This window comes from Scleropages formosus, chromosome 18, assembly GCF_900964775.1.
Source record: "Scleropages formosus chromosome 18, fSclFor1.1, whole genome shotgun sequence".
Classification (NCBI taxonomy): domain Eukaryota; kingdom Metazoa; phylum Chordata; class Actinopteri; order Osteoglossiformes; family Osteoglossidae; genus Scleropages; species Scleropages formosus.
Window position 1 is genome coordinate 7366239 of NC_041823.1, and position 21632 is coordinate 7387870.

Consider the following 21632-nt stretch of genomic DNA (forward strand, 5'->3'; position numbering starts at 1 on the left):
AAAAGGGACTGTCCTCTCCATCTCACCGGACTGCCGCGTAGCTGCTCAGCACATTTTCGGAACCATGATACCAGCAGACGTTATAATTATTTCGAAAAGGAAATCCATCAGCCTTTCGTGACATTTATCCTTCCTCGGTATGCCACACTGCATTCCTGCATAAATATGTCTGCATACTGAAAAACGACTGACTTGACTTTGACTTCCCAGCAGCACCTGATATCATCACTGGACACTAAAACAGCAGGGGTACAATCAACAATGCGGGCCATTGTTTACATGGGAACAGCCATAGCTCGAGACTTCGAAGATCACATGAAATCTTTTGGTTCGAACTTACCGGCCTCTCCGGCTCTCCGGTAATGATCTACGCACGCAGGAATGCCGGGAGAGAGAAGGTGACGCGATTAAGAAAACGCAGCCGGTACGCGCCCGGCAGTTCCGCCAGGGTGCCGCTGTAGCGCAAGCGTCAAACGGGGGCTTCCTCGTGCTGACGGCAGGTCGATGGTCCCGGGCCCAAGTAGCCTGGGTCTTCTCGAACCGGGGCGGCGCCATCCGGAACTGCGTGCTTCCTTCCTGACACGCGTGCCGCTTCAACTCTACCCTTGCGGAGCAATAAAAAATCCCGCTTCTGCATTTCGCATTTCCAGCTAACAAAAGACGCGTCCGTCCCATGCGAGTTTGTGTTTTTATTTTAAGATTAAGCCGTTTGACGGCTTAACGAGATGCGTGAAATTACAACTCGGGATTTTCAGCCCAGATGGGAGCGGTGCGCCGACCTTGGCGGGAAAAAAGGGTCAGGAGAAGCGCTTCGAGCACGTTCGGGACCTCGTGAGGTCATTACCACCAGGGTGGAGAGGGGATTCAGGGGTCGCGACTCCGCGACGAACACCGTGTGCCCTTTAAGCGAACCGCAGAGAGCCTGACTCTACTTAAGGGCAGGCAGGCGAAGAGCGAACGAAAAAGGAAAAAGAATTAACATGGCAGCAACCGAGGCTGTCGCTCCCACTTTTTGTTACGGAGCTGTGACGGATATGAAGAAAACAGCGTTGCTCGAAACCTCGACTACTCACAGTCCCCCGGGAGAATTTTAATGCGTGGAGTGTCGGGGAAAAAAAAAAGAAATTATTGAATCATTTATTAGGACTTAATGATCTACATTACCGCACGAGAGCGTATTGGTCAGGGCCAGAAGTTGCTCAAGCACAGCTGTGAAAATAAAACAGATTTTATAGGTAGCACGTTCCTTATGTTGCTTCACACTTATACAAATATATTAAACTCCTTTTTCAATTTTTCAATACTGAAACATTGGGGCCAGATGGAATAATTTAGCATAAATTAAACACCCATTGCGAGGAGAAAACTCGGTTTTTACCCAGCGCTTCATCGCGAGCCCGCAAAGGCGTTGCTGCGCCTCCCTGTAACGATATATTTGGTTGTGTTTTATTTTGGCTGTCGGTCAAATACTGGCTCCTCTTAATGTTCTTCAATAATGATAAATAATTGAACGGGGATCCGTCCTCAAACCGGAGTGGAAATAAAAACTGAAATATCCCTTTGGACTCTGTTCTGCCCCTGTTCATGATCAGGCTGGAATACTAAATTTCCATCTGTAACCCAGAGAAGGCTGGCGGCACCTTGTCAGCACAGCTGTAAATCAGCGGCTGAACTGATAAGTCTCTACGTGCCAAATCCTTTATATCAGGCGCCCATCGACGAGGACGCTTCGTGGCAAAGGAGTCCCGATGCAACGCGTTCTTCAGGCCGCTCGCAGACCCTAGACGCTCCGAAGCATTTACGAGCGCTGCCAAGTTGCACAGCTCCCTGCTATGCCTGGAAGCACCTCCTGCGAAGGATTCGCGAAGCACCGTCCCAGTTCATGCACCTCTTTGGTGCAAACTTATTTCTCTGCATCATTTCTTCCTTAAAACCTGGAGGTCTGTGCAAATGACCCCCTCATTCAAGGGTACCTCAGCAGAGCCATTTCTCTGTTCTGAACCTTTCAGCCACAAACAAAGCTTCTAAAAAAAAAAAAAACCACTGCACCTGCTCCCACTGCATAAAAACAGTATAACTATTTATTTTAATATTTCATCTTTATGCTTTCGGAGGAGTCTGCAGGCCATTTATGCTTTTGAAAGAGATTGCAAGACAGAGGTGCTGTACCTAGGACCTGGCTCCTTCTGCAAGGTCTCCTGGGAGAGGGCCAGACAGGTGCTGATTTACAGCACTGGACGCAGCACTTGAAGGTTCTTAACAGCGATGGACAAGTTTGGAAAAAGCACTAGAGGACCAGAGGGATGGACGGAGGGTGAAAGGACGAGGTAAGAGGGGAGACCAGCTCCTGAGAGACTCTTCACTCTTCCTGTTCGGCAGGTGGCACAAATGATCTCAGCCAAGCTACCGTGACACCCAAACCGCATGCATGCGATGCATGATTAAAAGCAAACGAATTCTCATCCCAGTGGTTCTGAAACCTGGCCACAAAAATATTACAGAAGGAAATTTAACTGTTCCTGCTTTGGTTTCACACAGCCAGATCCTCTGATAACATCTAGAGATCCAAGGGCTGGCAGCTCTGGCATTGCCACAGGGTATGCAGGTTTCCAGTGCAGCAGATCGAGATTTTGACTGAAAACATCTCAAGATTCAAATCACGTTAAACCAAATGCTTTAGTCGAAAACCAGCCACCGACCCCTGAGCAATCCATCAAAATAGCCAACCAACGGCATGAACGTCCTTCAACGCCATCAATATAGCTATACTATTAAAAAATTAATACAAATTGATACAAACTGGAATTCTCCTTATGTGTTCCAGGAGAAGGGGGGTGCAGTGATGCAGTGGGTTGGACTGGGTCCTGCTTTCCAGTGGGCCTGGGGTTCGAGTCCCACTTGGGGTGCCTTGCAACGGACTGGCGTCCCGTCCTGGGTGTGTCCCCTCCCCCTCCGGCCTTACGCCCTGAGTTGCCGGGTTAGGCTCCGGTTCCCCGCAACCCCATATGGGACAAGCGGTTCAGAAAATGTGTGTGTGTGTGGGTGTGTGTGTGTTCCAGGAGCTGCGCTGGGTGAACTTACAAGTACAGGTTGTCCCCGATTTACGATGGTTCAACTTACGATTTTTTTTTACTTTACGATGGTGAGCTGGCGACAGACATTCAGTAGAAACTGTACTTCGAATTTTGATTTCTTCCCGGTGGGAAGCTGTGCTGGGCAGCGGCAGCAACCCGCATCTCCCAGTCTGTCACAAAGGTGTGCATTCTATTAGGCGTATTAAAGGCATTTTCGACTTACGATATTTTCGACTTGCGATGGGTTTCGCGGAACGTAACCCCATCGTAAATCGGGGACCACCTCTATAGAAAACCTGAAAATCTTGCACAGATACCAAAATATAAGCAATGTAATTATTGACGGGACAATCATCCTGATGTTTCGGTTACACGGTAGAGGTTTTGATGAGTCATCTGGAGAAGGCCCTTCGCTTTCTGATGAAACCCACTGACACTTTGCTCACCCTTGGCACTCAGGAAAATCATTTTACAGCTGCGTCACAGTTGCCACGGTTTGTTAAATTTATGTATCATTAAACGAAGCCAAACGCTGATTATCGACGGTTTAAACAATTCACCATAACCGATCTTGTCGCAACCCAGCAGAATTTCCGCATGCCTCGTTCCTCTAAGCTCGACATAATCGGAAAGGAAGAGCAGAGCCTGGCGCTGCTTCAAAGGCCATACGAGCACATCGGCAGAAGGTGAAGGCGGAAAATAAAACTCACATCATAACAAAATTACCTACTGCCCGAGAAATCGAGAACAACAGGAAGAACCGTTTGTGTGCTGAAAACACGGCTCCCTGACACATGCAATTGGCGTGAAAATAAGACCTCCACGCTACTGGACCATATGGCTGAGGAGATTAATAAAGAGTTGGGAACTTAATGAAAAGCAAGTTTCTACCAATGGTTAGGGTCCACCACACTTCATCACCGCAAGATTAAGAACGAATGTCAGGACTTTTGTCCTCCTTCGGCGGTCATAAGAAGTGAATTTTAACAACTTGGCTTAAACATGAAGAAAACAAGTAAATGAAGGGCAGGCTCTTTCATGAAGCCCTGGACTCTGTGCTGAAAACACTGTGGGAAAGGGGTCGGCTACAGACAAACAGTGTCGCTGAATCCATTATCCGAAATCTTGCGACTAAGCAAATACTTTTGTCTCTCTGGAACCTGGTTTAAAGACGGCACGAATCAGTTTGGGCAATCGTGGCAATATTTCAGAGCAAAAGCAACTGTTTTGATTACATGCAGTGATATTTTTGCGAAAACAGATGTAAGAGAAAAACACTGTCAGCACGCTCGAAAAAAAAAAACCGCACACATGTGGCCACATTCTTGACAAATGTGTTGGGATAGCGGCAGAATTTACTCACAGCATCGGCGACAAGCAATTCCATCAAAAGCTCTCTAACTGAGTTTTGCTTATATTTTTTTCAACCCTCCGGTAAAAAATAACAGCATTTTTTCCCCCGTTATGAAGAAGATCTGGCTGTTTAATTGCTTCTGAGACATTACAGCTATATAATCTACAGGTACATGACTGGCACAGGTCCTATTTAATGCTGTTTAGTTAGAGAAGCAACTGTAACTGTAACTGCAATGGTGGTATGCTGGAAGGACACAAAAACATTTTACAATCTCATTTTAGAACCTCATAACAAAATATGCCTTAAGATATTTATTATTAACCTTTAGGTGGTGCATAGCCCAGAGATGCTTTAAACAAGTGTGACGAGATGAAACACGTCTGCACCCACTGCTCAAAGTCCTCAGTCCTCCAGTCTCCTCCCAAGAAGGTGCTCTCACTTATTGGCATCAGTAACCTGAGACCGCTGTAAATTGAGAGCAAGCTGCTGATGCATCAGCTGCCCGGCGACCGCCACTCGCTAAGTCCACCTTCACACCCCATCATTTTAGCCGGCCCCCGGGAAAGCTGCGTCTCTAATGTCTTATGTAAATCGACGCAAGTGTCTCACGGCACAGCGAGCGAGCCGCGAGAAGAACGCGCATCAGCCCTGCTCCCGGCCACTTTCGCTGCGGTTTTGTTTACGGACCTTCTCGACGATTCTCAGTACTCCTTCTTTGACTCATAAGAGGACCGAGCGCTGAAAATGTATGGGGCAGCATGCAATCGTCAACAGACACTACCTCTCACTTGAGCTGAGAATACACCACAATTCCACATAACGCTAAGTTCAAGAAAAAAATCCACATCGTTCCTGCTGCAGACACTCTGCCGGGTACATGTTCTGCCGCTTTGTTTCATTACGGCTCACTCGATTAGTAGTTGCAGGTGCTGGAATTCCGCGGCAACAGTCTCCGGAAACATACCCCCCCGAGCACTGTGCCCCGTAACAAAGAGAGGTCGCCTAAGCCCATTACGAGAGCTTCGTTCTCCCACACAATTCCAGAAGGCTACGTGTGCGACGGATGCGACCCTTGACCTTGGGTGTCTTTTACAGCGGGTCCAGTCAAAACCAGATGGGGACAGCTTTAGCAGGCTTTGCGGCCCAAACAGACTGTCTCAAAGGTATCCCTCCTCCTTTAGTTGAGCTGCAGGGATCGGGAAACGAGCACAAACACTTTGCTGCTTGGAAGCCGCCTGAAACCCCGGCTCGATAAACAAACCAGGTTTTTTTCAGAGACGTAACCAACTGGCTTTTATTAAAGACGACCTCCAGTAAAAAAACCAACATCCAGGGATCATATTTAATACTTGGCCATAAAACATTACTTGCCACTAATTAGGCCCTTTGATAGTTCTGCTTTATCTACTTTAATGAACCCCCCTCCAGTTGAGTACTCGGTTAAGCACACGGGTTCGAGTAAATCAAGGCAGGGAAAGAAGCTGGAAGGCTTACCTTGTCTTTGTGACACTCTCTTATTACGCCGTGACGCGTCACGTTATCAGTTAGACCAGGGATCCCCTTGGACACCATCCTCAGAGAGGGACTGCCTTCGTCAGTTTTAAGGGACCCGCATCTGTGTGCTGTCAGTTCCCCTCCAGTGCAATACAGTCCAGTTCGGTTCACAGATGGGGAATGATGTAATCGGGGGATAAGGAGGGGGTTTCTGGGACAACTTTTTGACTGAAATCTCAGCCCCATCTTCTCAATACATGGTACTGCAGGATCCTACTAAGGTAGTCCACTCACAGCTTTCTCGGGTGTCATTTCAGACATCTCATCCACCCTCCCGCAGGCTGGCAGAGCACCTTTTACAACATCGTAACTCTGACCACTTAGGTCAGGGTGCATTATAACCATGGATTCACTGCAGAACCCAAACCTGAGATCATCAGCCACCACCTCCTCAAAAAATCGACTCATTGGCTGACAAACTTCTCAGCACCTTTCAAGACTAGCAAAGGGGACAGCAGATGTCAAGTACAGCAGATGTGACGTTCCCACTTGCACAACACTGAACGGGCGTCTGAAGGAGTTCGCCGGACCGCCATCCACTATTCCACAGAAAGAGGGATAGGAGCCTGAACTTGTAGACTTCATTCCACTTAATTTGCTGGTTTGGGTATGAGTTAAAATCAGGATACAGCCCTTCCCGCCCCACCCCCACCCTCGGATTCTTGGGACCAAGGGCTCTCTTAGATCCCTGTGACTTGGCAGAAAAACACAGAGGTGTCCAAATTAAAGGCCGTGGGCATATCAAGCACCGGCGGTGGCCCGAGACCAAGTCTCATCCATCGACTCGCAGGCTTTTGGGTCCCCAAGACGACCCCTCCAACCCCCTCGCACTGCAATTGAAGCCTTTGTGCTGAGCTCTAAGGAATACCTCCAACACCCTCTTTGCAGGCATAATGGGAGCGCTTTGAGTGTAAAATGAATGTTAACAACAAGGCTACACGGAAAGCACAGCTAGTCACTCTAACACGCCTGGGACCCACGAAAGGCGATGGCGGTAATAAAGCACTTTGATCACACATTTTGTCAGCTCAAACAAAGACAAAACAGCGATTCTCTTCTAGTTAATCGGTCCTCTTGCTCCCCAGCAAAATCATGCCAGAATTCAAACCATACTCATACGTCTGTCCCGCTTCCTGGTACCCATTAATTATGTCTTGTTTTTTTCACGTCCTCCTGTAATGCATCATGGGAACAGTATGTCATAAATCTTTCTGTATATGTCAGGCTACACGCAATATGGTAGAAAAAATGTCCTTGTGAATGACTTCTGTTACAAGAAAGACCATTATTTTTACACATAACCATTAGATATGGTTTCAAGCAGTCCGACTTTTCAAAGTCAGCGTCTAAAATGTTCACATTAAGACCTCATTCCTGACTCACTTCTTACCAACATATCATTTGTTAAATTATGTGCAGCGCTTAACAATGCCAAGCTGGAACAGGGTTCGGCACTTCAGGTATTGCATTTCACCCAAATTTTTGGAGAGCGGGTAGCGTACTACAAATAAAGTTGTCTTTCTTTTATAGAAAAATGCGGTTAAAACAATTTCGAAACAGCAGAAGAGTCACGCGAGTATTTTTTGTGAAGGGTGAAGTGAAAAAATGCGACGTCCTACCTCCGGACGTCTTATCCTTCAGCTTCTGAAGTTGCTCGTGCTCCTCACCCTCATTCACGCGAGCTGAAAGAAGTTGCGCACACGGTCGTAAGCAACACCTGAATCTACAACCGCACCTTGGCAAAACCACACTCTCTCCACCCAGGGCCCATCTTTTTTTTTCTTTTTTAAAAAGTATGTTAAGGAGATACACTTCTCATAAATGTCAGTAACTCACACGTGCCAAAATAGTTCTCCTTGGTTTCCTTGACCGTAGGATCTTTTTGCCACTCTTTGTGGTTGTGGTCTGAAAAGATTCTAAGTGACTGCTGACCAAGCTTTGCAGAACACATTATAGGAATAGTAGGAATCTCAAGCGTTTTTTGCTGGACATTTAGGGTGAGACAGAGAGATGAATTTTCAGTAGGTCCATCTGTTTATGCTACATTACATGTTTCCAGTTGAGCTTCGTAAGGGTGGTTACAAAATCCATGCATAGATACATTAGGCAGGGAGACAAACAGACAAGCGACCACATGTTAATTGCGTGACTGTTCCATCAGATTTAAGCAATGATTTTATTCTCTGACTATATCAGAAAGAAATCACATTAAATTCTACCACCTACTTTTGGGTTATCTATTCTGCATAAGCAAAATACCATCAAACACCCTACAGTCCGGGCAGCTGTTTGATCTGATTTTAAAAAAGGCTCAATTTATTGTTGCACATTTAACTACAGATTTACACACACACACACACACACACACCGCCTGAAACCGCTTGTCCCATACGGGGTCACAGGGAGCCGGAGCCTAACCTGGCAACGCAGGGCACAAGGCTGCAGGGGAAGGGGACACACCCAGGACGGGACACCGGTCTGTCGCAAGGCACCCCAAGCAGGACTCAAACCCCAGACCCACCGGAGAGGAGGACGCAATCAAACCCGCTGCGCCACCCTGCCCCCCATTACTACAGATTCACAGTGTGACTAAATTTTGAGTTGATATTTTTTTCTCAGAAACAAAAAGAGTATCAGAGTGGAATGGGAGCATGAAAAATATACAGCAGACGCTTAGTAAAAATTGCTTTACTTACATGTATATTTTGCGGTTAGTGGTTTGCTCTGTTGGTTTCCCTTCACAGCATAAATACTGAACATATAATCCTTTGAGGGATCAAAATTCGGTATTATTGCTTGATTCTCCCGCTTCGGGATCTGAAGCTCTCTTTGCTCTCCATCTGCAGTTGAAAAAAGAAAGTTAAAATTTGCTGCTATATTTAGCTTTCATTTTGTGCATAGCTTCCATAAACAGAGTAATTAATACTACCCTCATCATTCGAATCTTAAGCAGTTAATGTAAAATACTGCAGCCACAATGAGTGTAGTGAAACTGAGCTGCTCACTAAAATCGTCACCTTCACGTGTTGGATATTTTTTTTAATCATAATCGGAGTCCTCTTTAAATATTCGGAGACTGCTAACTCAGCCGAGACATACGCATATGTTTCAAGTATACAGGTAACAGAATGTATAAAACAGGTAGGGGTCCAGCAACGGAGTCCGAATGTTTTGCATCTTCAATCCACAAACTTCCAAGAATATGTTCAATGAGAACTATCATACGAAGCCAGGTCAAAGGGTCCATCCCTGCTAGGCGTACCTGCAACATTCATCATTCTGTTGACACCTGGCCAAAGTTAAACTGAAAAAGAAAATCTCACTTTCATCTGCCCCTCTATAAGTACGTGTGTATATGTCTAAATACAAATATGTGAACATTCAAAACCTTCTCCCACTAACAAATTGCAAATTGTGGTTAGAAACAAGAAATGACATGAAAGTGCATCCTATATCACAAATACTGTATTCATTTAACAGCTGTAAAAGCCATTAGACTGTTTCCCCAGCAAGCTTGTCATGACTTGGCCAGTGGACCTACACATATGGCTCCAAAACACAGAAATAAACTCCACCCCAGGCCACTTCACAGTAAGTTCTCTCTCTTAAGAGCTTGGTCTCTTAAGTTCATATAAGGTGTAAATGTTCCTGCACTATAACTTCAAGATCATGTCCAGATAAACCGGTATGATCATGTCCCAGCTACTCCAGGAATGTAACGTACATGTTTATATATCTCAAAAAAAAATTACTAGGAAGGTGATTTGGAATCATGGATATTCAGATAAAGTTATATGAACATTGGTTCATATGGTGAAAGGAACAAATTAACTGCAACTATGTGTCTCTTTCGTTTAATGTAACGAACACAATGTATTTTCTATGAGATGTACGTCGCTTTGGCGAAAAGCATCTGCTAAATGAATAAGTGTAAATGTAAGTCTTACACTATTCAACAACCTTACATGCACTTCTCTCACTGTGGGAATTCTGGCGATGTAAAGGAGCTCATCGTCCCAGTGGCGAAACAGTTAACTTGATTTAAATCCTACAGCGTTCACCAGGAGGAAGAGTAACTCTGCTTGATCAGCATCACTATTCACAGTCAGCACCGGCACGGAGGTCACTCGCAGAGTAAGGCGAGATGCCGCCGACGGCTGTTCAAAGGCTTGTTAATGCAGAAACAGTAAAATCAGCAGGTGATTGCAAACACAAAGTAGTCCAATGGGATACAACAGGGTATGGAATGAAAAACACTGACACCAGTGTTAATTCACATATATCCTGTTTTCCCAGTTTTTTTAAATGTGATTGCACCGAACAAAATATTCACGATCATTTAGCAGGCGTGTCAATGAATGGATGTGACAGATGAGCACCTAAATGTGTTAAAGCACGGTCAACGTTTAGTCTATTCACCCATAGCGCGTGAGTGACAGAGAGAGCGTGTGTGTTCCACTGAGGTATGGATGAGTGACCCAGTGTAAGCAGTGTATCTAGCAGTGTAATTCACCGCAGTGAATAAGGTGTGTGGGCTGGTAACACTACACAGAGTTCACTGGAAGTCTCCTTGGACAAAAGCATCTGATAAATAAATGTAAATGTTAATGTATTATAGTAAAAATAAAGATATTGCATTGTAAAGTAGCTCGGTCTTTCCAAGGCAGAAATTAAACGCAGATATAAACACCTCACTTGGCGTGTGCCTTATGTTCGGCCGAGCACATGAATCTCCAAGATTAACACCGGACAACTCATTTGGAAAGGAGCTGAAACACATACAAAGAGAGCACTGATACGACTGTTGTGTGAGAAAAGAAGCCGTATTTCACAGTGACGGTTTTTGCAAAACCTGCCAGGACCACCTGCCAATGCTGATACACATTTCACCACCAGGGAACTAAGGACTGATGGCACCAGGGAAACCCCTCGCTGAGACTCAAGCCTTTGGGCACAAGGGAAAGTGGGCTTTGCACTCATCTGATCTCTATTATCTATTGCTAAGCTGTGCACCCATCAATTCCACAGTTATAAGGTTAGAAACACACAACACGAGGCAGAACACCTAAGCAGACTTGCTGCTATTCACAGCAACATCTACCAGGACCACACAACATGGGTCACAGACATATGTATTAAGAAAGGCACCGTGTGGCTGCTTATATTTTCGACCGCAAAAGTACGATCGTCGTATAAAAGATTTCTGATGGAATCAGATTTACTACCTATTTAGGTCTTTTACCTCTGTAAGAAATGCCAGCGTTTTACCTATGCACAGGAGATGTTTAATGCCATGAAAGTAACATGAGTCCATCAACACAGTCAATGTATTCAGGCAGCAGCCATTGTTGCCTGACAAAATTGATGTATACCAATTAGGGAACAGACAATAGCTGTGATTCAACAGGGAGCCGGCATCTGAGATAAAATGTGCACTGGGAATCAGACAGAGTGGCACATGTGCTTCCACGTTACCTCTATCAAGGTCTTTAAAGAAAGCGTTCCTTTTTTTATTTTTCACATTTTGTTTTCAAACATTGACCTTCCTCTGAGTCAGTCAGCATTAATATAGTAAGCTATTATTCTGCTTTGCCAATTAGGTGTGCTGTGTTTTTTTTATATATATAAATCATCATAAAATGTCAAGAGAAAATGAACAGGCAGTAAAATTTAATGTTTAACTGTTAGTGTTGAGTAGAAGGCTTGTGCCCTTCTGAATTTTTGGCACAAAAGTATCTAGGACAAAAAGTACTGCCAAGCACAGTACGGTATCATCATGAAATCCCCCAAACATGTATTTTTTTTTCACAGACATCAATTACATCATTTAAAAAATGCTTAAAGCATTTGTTTTTTGCTGAAGAAAAAAGTAATGGAAATAAAATGAATTTTTCACATAAATACGTGAGTCAAACGAGCACCGCTCCAATTTCCTAAAGCATCCCTCAAAGAGCGTCCCGCAAGGTTCAGTCCTTGGCCTGCAGTTTTTCTCATTTTACCCCAAATCCAGGAGAAGCATTTCTCTGTCATTTGTCATCTCACCTCCTTGACCCGACGCAAAAGCAAGCTCAGTCTCGTCTCTGACCCACTGAGAGCAGAATTACTCACTGCACTCAGTACATTGCTTCCACATAGCCTCTTTAATACAGCACTTATGCTCCCTAACTTGGATCTGTCACAAACCTTTTAATCTTCATTCAGCACTGCAAGTGCTTTTGTGATTCACTTATGTTGTATTTTTATGGAGAGCAACGATATATTTCGTAAGCAAAATTAACTTGTTGGGGATGGCAGGCATAGGTTCAAATCTGACTCCGTCTCTCCGGTGGAACCGATGGTACAAGTCCATCGACGCTCGGGTTTCACATCATTTCCACAGCTTCTTTCCTGAAGCCATGTGTTTTCTTAATACAGTCAACTAAAACCACCCCCCACAACTGCTTTCGGTCATGTCCTAAATGTCGTCTACATTTTTACTACATCTCTTAACAGCTCCTGTACACTGCCGTCATCCCCACTGCTCTCAGTTGCACTACTGTATACTATTTGCACTACTGCTTGTGTCTGAGGTCCTGCTGTTGGTTACTTGCACATGGTGACTGTTTTGTACAGTGTTATTGTCGTGTGTTTCACCATCTGTACATTATTATTCTGTTTCATGTTTGGCACCCAACCACCACCAATCCCAGTATGCCTTATTCTGGCCATCAAGAGTTGTGAGTTTAGCGTTCTGAGCTTTGGAGGTCGAGTTCGTGTGGGTTTCATCCAGGTGCTCCAGCTTCCTCCCATGATCCAAAGCCAGACAAATTAACCAGCGGCTACAAATTGTCCGTTGTGTATGACCGAATGATTGCGTGGCTACCCTAGCACCCTCTGCGGCTGTGATGGGCTCCGGACCACCACGACCCTGATCTCAGCAAGTGTTTAAACATACTTTAAGTGAGCGAGATTCATTGGTAGCGACCTGTTAGGATTACATTAAAAACTGTAAGCCATCTATCCAGCTCTACACGCACACATGTAGGATACATTTCAAACAATGCAGCTTACCTGGTCTGATGTAATAAATTAATCTATAGTGATCAAAGTCTCCTCTTGGCTCTTTCCATGATATAGCAAATTTGCCTGGTCCCAGAGCTTTAAAACGTAGTCTACGTGGAGTGGAAACTGGAAAACAGATCACAAGGAAACGATTCATGTTAATGCTTTCTGGGCATTTTCATGAAACTTTGTAAATCCAATGTCACAAACGCTTCTCACACATTAGATCAAACTACAGGACATGGACACTATTGAAAAGAGGTATTGAAATGATCAAAGGAGGAGACACTTAATCCCGAAAAGACAAACAGAACGCGAACGTCGCTACACAGAAAGCTGGGCGAGTCGCAGTCGCTTTCTTTTCATATGATATAGTGAGCTGCAGTTTATGAGCCAATGATAATATTTATATTTCCTGTCTATCTGAAGAGTAGCAGATTCTCTTTCGGCACATGTCCGACGCTCGATGCCCGTTAGATTGTGGGGAACGAATTAGCTGCAGGACAGCTTGAGAGAAAACTTCTTGCTCCATGTAAAAGTAAATCGGAGCGGTGGAATGGCACACGTGGCGTGATCGGGTTGTGCGGAAGAGCGGTCTACCATGAATCGGGGTGCTCGGAAAGAGAATGTGACCTTTTTCAATAGATACAACAACATAAAGAGGGGAATTAGGAGCAACTCTCTTCCATTAGTAGTGGGGCGAAGGCAAAATCTACTCATTATTTCCACCGCAGGGAGAAACCGCTGCAAACATTTGCCCTGTTTCTACTTCAGCTACGTGCTCTGGACACCACCCATAGACCACTGCGTCGGTCCCATTCACCACCGGCGAGTAAAACCATTTAGAAAAGGAAGAGAAATAACAAGAAAAGTTCCTGAAGTACAACTCCTTGCAGATCCACAAGCCCTTGGGTTTGAAACTCAATGTGCCGTGGCCTTCTTTACATACCTTCGCCACCTACATACTACGTTGACATTTTTCTCTTACAAAATTGCATTTCGCAACTTATGATATTAAGATGTTACCCCGATGTGCACAGCTGGGTAATTTCAGTAGGGAAATTTAGGGTAAGGCTCTTTCTCAAGGGTACCACAGCAGCGAGTGAGATTCAAACCAGCAACTTTTTGATCCAAGGGCAGCAGCGTAACCCCTATACTGTCAACTGCCCCCCTCCTGATGAAATACTAATGAAAATCCATCAACTAGGAGTTAGAAAGAAGGACTAATGACTGATTTTTACACCTGTGGTGGATATTTGCATAAAAAGAGGTTTGTAAAGAGTTCAGTCTTTGGCACAGGTATCATATTACAAACTTCACACATGCGAAGTAAGAGCGGGAAACCGTTCGAGAAATAAAATACCTGCAGACAGACTAAAAAAATCCCAGGCTCACCAACCTGAAACAGGGGACAGGTACTCCGCCGCGCTTTATTCTCTGCGAGGAAAAACATCTCCCCTCTCAGGGGACGAAAACGAATCCAAATCGTTTCCCCCGCCGACCTGCGCGCGTGCATCTTTGCGCACATAAATGCGGCCGCCGGACACTTTGGGAGGACTCGCAGAAGCGAGAGTGAACCCGGGGCACCGCTCCCAGGGACAAACGTATAAATTTATTTATGGCTTAAGAAAGATGTGAGTTTAAGGTAAGAATACGCCCGCAGGCCTTCCACACATTTCACGGAAAATAAATAATCCGACCCATCCCCTCAGGCAACTTTTAATTTGGGAATTGAGCTGACACTCAAGACTAATAATGGAGCCAGAACGGCCTTCTCCTCCGTCTTTACCGCGGCGCACATGATGTAAAACCACTGCTAATTAGGACTTGGATGTGAAGGGGTTCTTTGTGAGATGCAGATGAGCTGTATGCGATCCATGAATAATGAAGAGGAAAATACAACGTCTATTTGCTCGCTGCTCATTGAGGATTATCCGAAAGCGGTACACCGACTATAAGCTGCGAGAACAAATCGTCAACAAAAAGAAGTTCCTCAATACTTTTTGCACGCTTGAATTTTCACCACGGCTCTCTGGCACGGGATTGCTGCGGCCTGGTGATAATTCGACGCTCCCATCAGAAGAGTTTAAGGCACCAGGTGTTGACTTGTCATTTAAAAGGATGCAAGCTGGTCTTACATTTTGTGTAAATGGCACAAATTCAAGCAGACGCCAGCAACCTTTAGATGTGATTATCTCATCCACTTGAAGATTTTTTTTTTTTTTTGCACAAGATGATTATTGCACTCAGCCCAAATCCTTCTAAGGCCTTTTATCATCTGCCTTCCACTTCCTTACCTGACTTTGACCTACATTTCTACATCTTTGAACATTTATCTTTTACCGGTGCTGGAATCTCTGCTAAAGACATTGAAATATTAAAGGGCAGTTTAGTCCTATAAGGGAAAAACTGAACTGCCGCTCTTGGTCAGCACATGTCATATCGACCCTTTTCATCCGTTCATCAGTCCGCATTCAACTACTGCCCACGTCATTAGGGCCAGGGCGATATTAAAAATGAAACAAAAATATGCCCGACATTAGAAATCTGAGCACATGTAACATAAGAACACTTTAGCACACATAAAAAATTCCTTTGATGCTTCTTTATTTAAGTCGGGATATTATGGATGAGATTTACCAAGAGCCCAAAATCAGAAAATATACATTATAGGAAAAAATAAATCTCACACTGCTTTGGAATCCACCTTCCAATTATGAATTGCACATGAAATGCGATGCGTTGTTCATCCTTGCCCCTGTGCTTTTACCTCTTGCAGCGCGTCTCCAACCACTTCATTGGACCAGCTTTACACCAAATGATTATTTAGACATAAGCAGTTTATTTTAACAATCCATTGTGATTCTGAAGATTGTCTCCTCTTCGCAAATCCCGCAACCGAATACGCTACACGTGTCCCGACAGACGCCTCCAGGCCGGTGCGCTGCGCTCCCTGCACGCCACACGCAATTCGGCATGCCTGGGTTTGCTGGTCTTAAACACGAAGTCGGCTCACTTTAATGAATACATTGTGCAGATCAGGAGCGTGTTATTTTATCCAGCAAACGCCGTTGTGTTTCGCCGCGCCGCACACAGCACAGTATTGATCCCGCCATGCGCGAATGTGAAGTTCATCTCGGCTGAAACATCGGCCTCACTTTGCGGAATCAGAGGCCCGACGCCCTTCAGCGCCACTGTGGAGCACAAAATAACAGCGTGCGTCAGATTTATAGATTGAACAAGCTGCAGACGTAAGGGACACGTCGTTGAACAGCGGACGCGTCCCTCCGCGTATCGACAGGCAACGCAAACGGGCCCGATCAGCGTTTTGTGCCGACCAGCGGCCTGCGATTTGGATTCTCTTTCGAGGAAGTGGGCGTGATAAGGGGGCGTGGTAAAAGGATGTGTCGGAGCGCTTCCACCTGCTCTCCGCCATGTGAGAGCTCTTTCAACCAGACCCCTTGTCATCTGGACAAAGCCGACCCTTGAGAGGAGCAGTTAAACCTGCGCCCACCCTCAGCTCTATTCATTTAAAGGGCAAGGAAGGAATGTGAACTCTTTCCAGCCAGACGGGCCAATTAAGTGTTTCAGTCGTCTCTGGAGGACGGGATCCTTTCGGATTTCTTACACGCGAGTGTTTTCCCCTTTTTTGGTTCACAGTTCAGCGCAGCAGGCTCTGGGTTTTTTCCTCTGACTCTGGGGCGAACAGCACAGAGGGAGGGAACCGGCACCAGTGGGAACGTTCAATCGACGCCTCCTCAACACTAGCGCTGGGTTCTTTCGCTGGAAGAACTGGTAACCCTGGTGGTCATGTTTACAATTTACATAAAAATTTTAAAGCTGCAGCATCCATTGTGGTCATTTTCAGAAAGTACTTCTTAGCATATGGAAACCACCCAGAAAAAACTAATGAGATCATTTAAGTCCAAAACAGTGATTGAAGAACATGGTAATCAAACACTTTTACCAAATCAGCACATCGGAAAAAAAAAATGACGCCGTGAGTTAAGGGAAGTTCCAGAGCGCCACCTACCTTGGCCCTGAGCTGGGACAAAGTGTACAGCAAGAGCAAGAAGGACAAGAGGACACCACGTCCTTTTCCTGAGTCCCAAAACAAGCATCCTTTATGACTGTACAAAATGGGCTGCTGGACCACCTGGAAAAGACAGAAAACAGGGGACCAGTCAGTGTGAGCTGCCATGGAGGAATGGTGAGAGTGTCTGGGGGGGAGGAAGGACGGAGGGGACAGTGTGGTGCGTGTGTGTGTCTGGGAACGTGGGGGGAAAGAGTAAGGGAGCTCAGACTGTGAACTGTGAACTCTGGTGTGGAGGACTGTTCCCCATGGCCATTGTCCTCACCAACGGACAGCAGGACCACACCAACTTGACCTCTCTGTCCACTTTGACAGAATTAAACAGTGACCCGCAGAACTCAGTAGAAAAATAAGAGTTGGTGACTGTGCTGTGACCTCTCAGCATTTCATAACACAGGATATGCAAAAACTGCAGAGGAATGGGATACGGGCTGATGGAATGCGAAGAGCCATTTACACATATTTTTTCATTATTATTATGTACATGGGGGGGTGCGGTGGCGCAGTGGGTTGGACCACAGTCCTGCTGTCCGGTGGGTCTGGGGTTCGAGTCCCGCTTGGGGTGCCTTGCGACGGACTGGCGTCCCGTCCTGGGTGTGTCCCCTCCCCCTCCGGCCTTACGCCCTGTGTTGCCGGGTAGGCTCCGGTTCCCCGTGACCCCATATGGGACAAGCGGCTCTGAAGATGTGTGTGTGTATTATGTACATTTTGAAGTATAAATGTGCTTGGGCTGAAACCAAAAAAAAAAAAAAAAGATTTTTTTTCCTTTCCATATTGTTCTGCTAACAGCACACAGTGATTTTAATTAGAATCATGCCTCTAGAGACCTGAGAATTAAAATGCTGCTTTAGTAAACCGATAAAAAAAAAGACATTGATCCTCCCAAAGATACCTGGATTTGTGCTTAAGATGCAGCTGTGAGCCCAGCTTCGGAATTCCTCGAGTGAAACTTTTATTTCGTAAGATAAATCCACGTTCAGTATGTAGAAAAAGGGAAATAAAGGTTAGAAAATGAATAATTTCACCCTGTGAATGAGGGGGTTTCACAGATGGCCACAGAGGCTATTATTCCGTGTAAATAAACTGCACGGCATCCTTTGTCTCTTTTGCATTCATATTAATAATAAATAAATTAAATGCCACGCACTTTCTTGGGAGTGCGGGTAACACCTGGAAAAGCAGCTCAGGAACAGGTGGGCATTTCAAAAAATGTAAATATATCTGGGCATAATCCAACTACCACATTTCTAAAGGTAGGTCAGGAAATGCAGAAGTGCGCCGCAATAATATCACGCCAAGTTTTATACTAAAGTATGAACAATCCCTGGAAAAAAGTACGAGAACTCGCACAAATGTATTAAAATTCCCATCCAATACAAAAGGGCAGTCATCCGTTACAGGACTATAAATTATTTTTATAATGAATTACTCTCCCACTGGCATATGCACAGGACTTCTTATCATAATATTAATAATATGAAAATAGGAGCTGCTCACTGAGGCACCACGTGGATACAGAATAATCCTTTTATAATAAAAAGGGCCTCAAATATTTTATATATATATATATAGGTATTCATCTAAAGATTCAGACAGGATGAGTAGGACATGCCCCCCCCCCCCCCACAGCGGAGCCTGTACCTGTCGCCATGGTGTCTGTTTCCAGCCCATAATATTTATCAGTAATAATTGTCAACAACAAGAACAACAAGAGACTTTGAAGACACATCATCCCTGCATCCCATCGAGACCAAGAGCCGAGGGAATTACTACTGTAAGGTTTATGAAACAGATCATACTGGAATAATCCGCACTGTTAGCGTGACAATTGAATGAACGGAGTAAAAGCGGACACACTCTTCTTGTGTGTGAAATCATCATTTCAGTGATGTACCTTTCAATCCATAAAAAAAAGCGGCTTCTGGCGCGTGCTAACTTTGTTTGATCCAGGCAGGTAGTAATCAGCCAGGTACTGACGATCACGATCGCGACCACTTTTCACAATATATAATGAATGTACTTTTTTAAAAATAAACTCCCCCGTAATTGCGTGCTAATGTAATGAGAGCATCGCGCCCCGAGAAAGAGCGGGGGGGGGGGGGAGAGAGAGAGAGAGAGAGAGAGAGAGAGAGAGAAATAAATATCGGTCCGTGATTGAAGCGCGTCTCGCGCATCATGATTTATGGTACGGGCGTAGAATTTGAAAATCGCGACACTCACTGTACCTCGCAGCTCACGCATTGAGAAGTTGCGGCTCCTGCCCGCGCGGATCCTCCTCGCGCTGCCTACCCTTCGCTTCCCTTCCCGTGCCTTTCCCGCCGTGTGTCGCGCGCCGAGCGGGTCCGCGGTCTCGGGTCCGAGCGAGCGAGCGAGCGAGTGCGCTCCGCTGTGTCTCCGCGTGTCTCGCGCGCCGTCGCGCAGCGCCGCTACTCACCCCCATCGCGCACCCGCTCCCCCTCCCCCGCCAACCCAGCCCCTCCATCCGCGAGCCTCCAATTGCAGGAGGTGATGGGACAGACGGGCAGGTCCAGGACGGGGCACAACGAGCGGTTATATTATAATTCCGGGCCGGGGCTCCGATTACTCGCTGCTGAATCACAGCGCCGCATTTCTCTTTCTGACCCGCAAAAAAAGAAAAAAAAAAAAACACCTCTCATTCCTCACGGGTGACAAGTGTGTTCACTGTTCTCATACAGAACGGATATCAATAAATACCTTTTCTTCCAATTCCTTTCGCGCGCTCACACACACACACACACACACACACACACACATCCAGTGAGCCGGAGCCTATCCCAAAATCCTTACGCGTAAGGCTGTGGGGTGCTGGGGGGGGGGGAAGACATACACCGTGGACGGGACGCAGGGTAGACGAAAATGTGTGTGTGTGTGTGTGTGTGTGTACATATAAAGTCCTGTGCATGCCAGTGGGAGAGTAATGTCTATATGTGGTATGCAGTATTTATATCTATACATATGTATATATATATATATTATATATATATATATATATATACATATACACACACACACTTTCTGAAGCTCTTGTCCCATACAGGGTCACAGGGAACCGGAGCCTACCCGGCAACACAGGGCGTAAGGCCGGAGGGGGAGGGGACACACCCAGGACAGGACGCCAGTCCATCGCAAGGCACCCCAAGCGGGACTCGAACCCCAGACCCACCAGAGAGCAGGACCCGGTCCAACCCACTGCGCCACCGCACCCCCTCCTCTATATATATATATCATATAAATAAAATTTATATATATATATATATAAAAGCATTACAGGTATTTATGTATATATATATATATTTATACTAGTATTACAAGCTACTTTGTATTTTCAAAACACTACACTTTCCTAGAATTTCTAGTAGAAAATAATTTATACTGTTACCATTCTACACTAAGCTTCTTACAGTTATTTGTGCTCATTTGGACTGATGAGTAATTTGTACTGTATCAGCTCAGGGTAAGTAGCTTTATCAAGTTTAATGCAGTGGGAGTGCTGCCATATATATAGAAATAAGAGAAAATATTGTGAGTAGCACATACGATACATATTCATACACATACTAGATTCATAGGGTGCAGTGCCAGTGTCCTTGGCTGTATTTGCGTATGACTCCGCTGGGCGCTCCTGCTGAGATTTTTCGGTCTTAAAATACCTGTTATACTGTCAGTTGAATGTATATAAAATACTGTCTGTTATGAACTAGAAGAAGTCATTGGGCCTCTAGAAATTGATCCTCTTTGTCATAATAATTTACCTTTAATGAGCTCTGTTGTTGCCAATACATCCCATTATGTCTTTTTCATATTTGACGCGATACTTTAGGTCACAGCAATATTACTGGACCTTTCTCCTTGCGCAGGTGAAAAAGCGCACGCTGTTGGAAATGCCATTTTCCCTTTATGTATTTCTCAGTCCTGCAGAGCTCCAGGTTCCGTCCACTTTCACTGCTCCCAGATCTGCAGCAGGGAGGAAAACAGGGAGATTGTTTGTTTATTTTATTATCTTTGACCACATGTTCCGTTCACATTAACATTCGCTGTGAGTTCCAGGACAACTGGTAATGCTACGTTTTTTTCTTCCGTTCGTAGACAAAGGGGAGCCTTGTGGGCGGGGCTTTTGAGCGGCACAGTCTCCTGGACCTCCAAGGTCGAAGAGGGTCATTGTGGGAGATTGGCTCTGCTGTGGGCGTGGGGTGTGTGGGTTCAAGGTGAGCCTCGTGGCTGGCAGGCATTGTGCAGCACACAGGATTTGATCAGATTAGCGACACTGACCTCTCTCCGACACATCCGACCTCCTCGGACTGCAAGGTACCAACGTTCTGGGCGGCGGGACAGGGAGGGTGGCTTTGGGGTGTAACATGCAGCCAGGATCTCAGGTGCTGCTGGTCCATATGACATGTGAGGGCGCTAGGTGCTCTGTGGCTTTGGTCATGGGTTCGAAACCTGGTTAGCCTGGGTGGAGTTCTTGTAGGTTTCCTCCAGGTGCTCTGGTTTC

At 45.5% G+C, this 21632-nt stretch overlaps 1 protein-coding gene across 4 annotated transcripts in view; it reads right to left on the bottom strand.

Moving 5' to 3' along the window:
* col14a1a (collagen, type XIV, alpha 1a) overlaps positions 1–19531 on the bottom strand; it is an 84121-nt gene extending 64590 nt beyond the window's left edge. For 2 of the 4 annotated variants that reach the window (XM_029260056.1, XM_029260059.1), the window contains exons 1-5: positions 19345–19531; positions 17060–17182; positions 13036–13152; positions 8682–8825; positions 7605–7667 (exon numbers count right to left, since the gene is read on the bottom strand). In XM_029260056.1, the coding sequence (XP_029115889.1) occupies positions 7605–7667; positions 8682–8825; positions 13036–13152; positions 17060–17147 (412 nt within the window). In that variant the 5' untranslated portion in view covers positions 17148–17182; positions 19345–19531. Of the gene's footprint in view, positions 1–7604; positions 7668–8681; positions 8826–13035; positions 13153–17059; positions 17183–19339 lie in introns of all 4 variants that reach the window. The other 2 variants (XM_029260057.1, XM_029260058.1) reach the window with 2 other exon arrangements.
* Positions 19532–21632: the final 2101 nt, after the last annotated feature.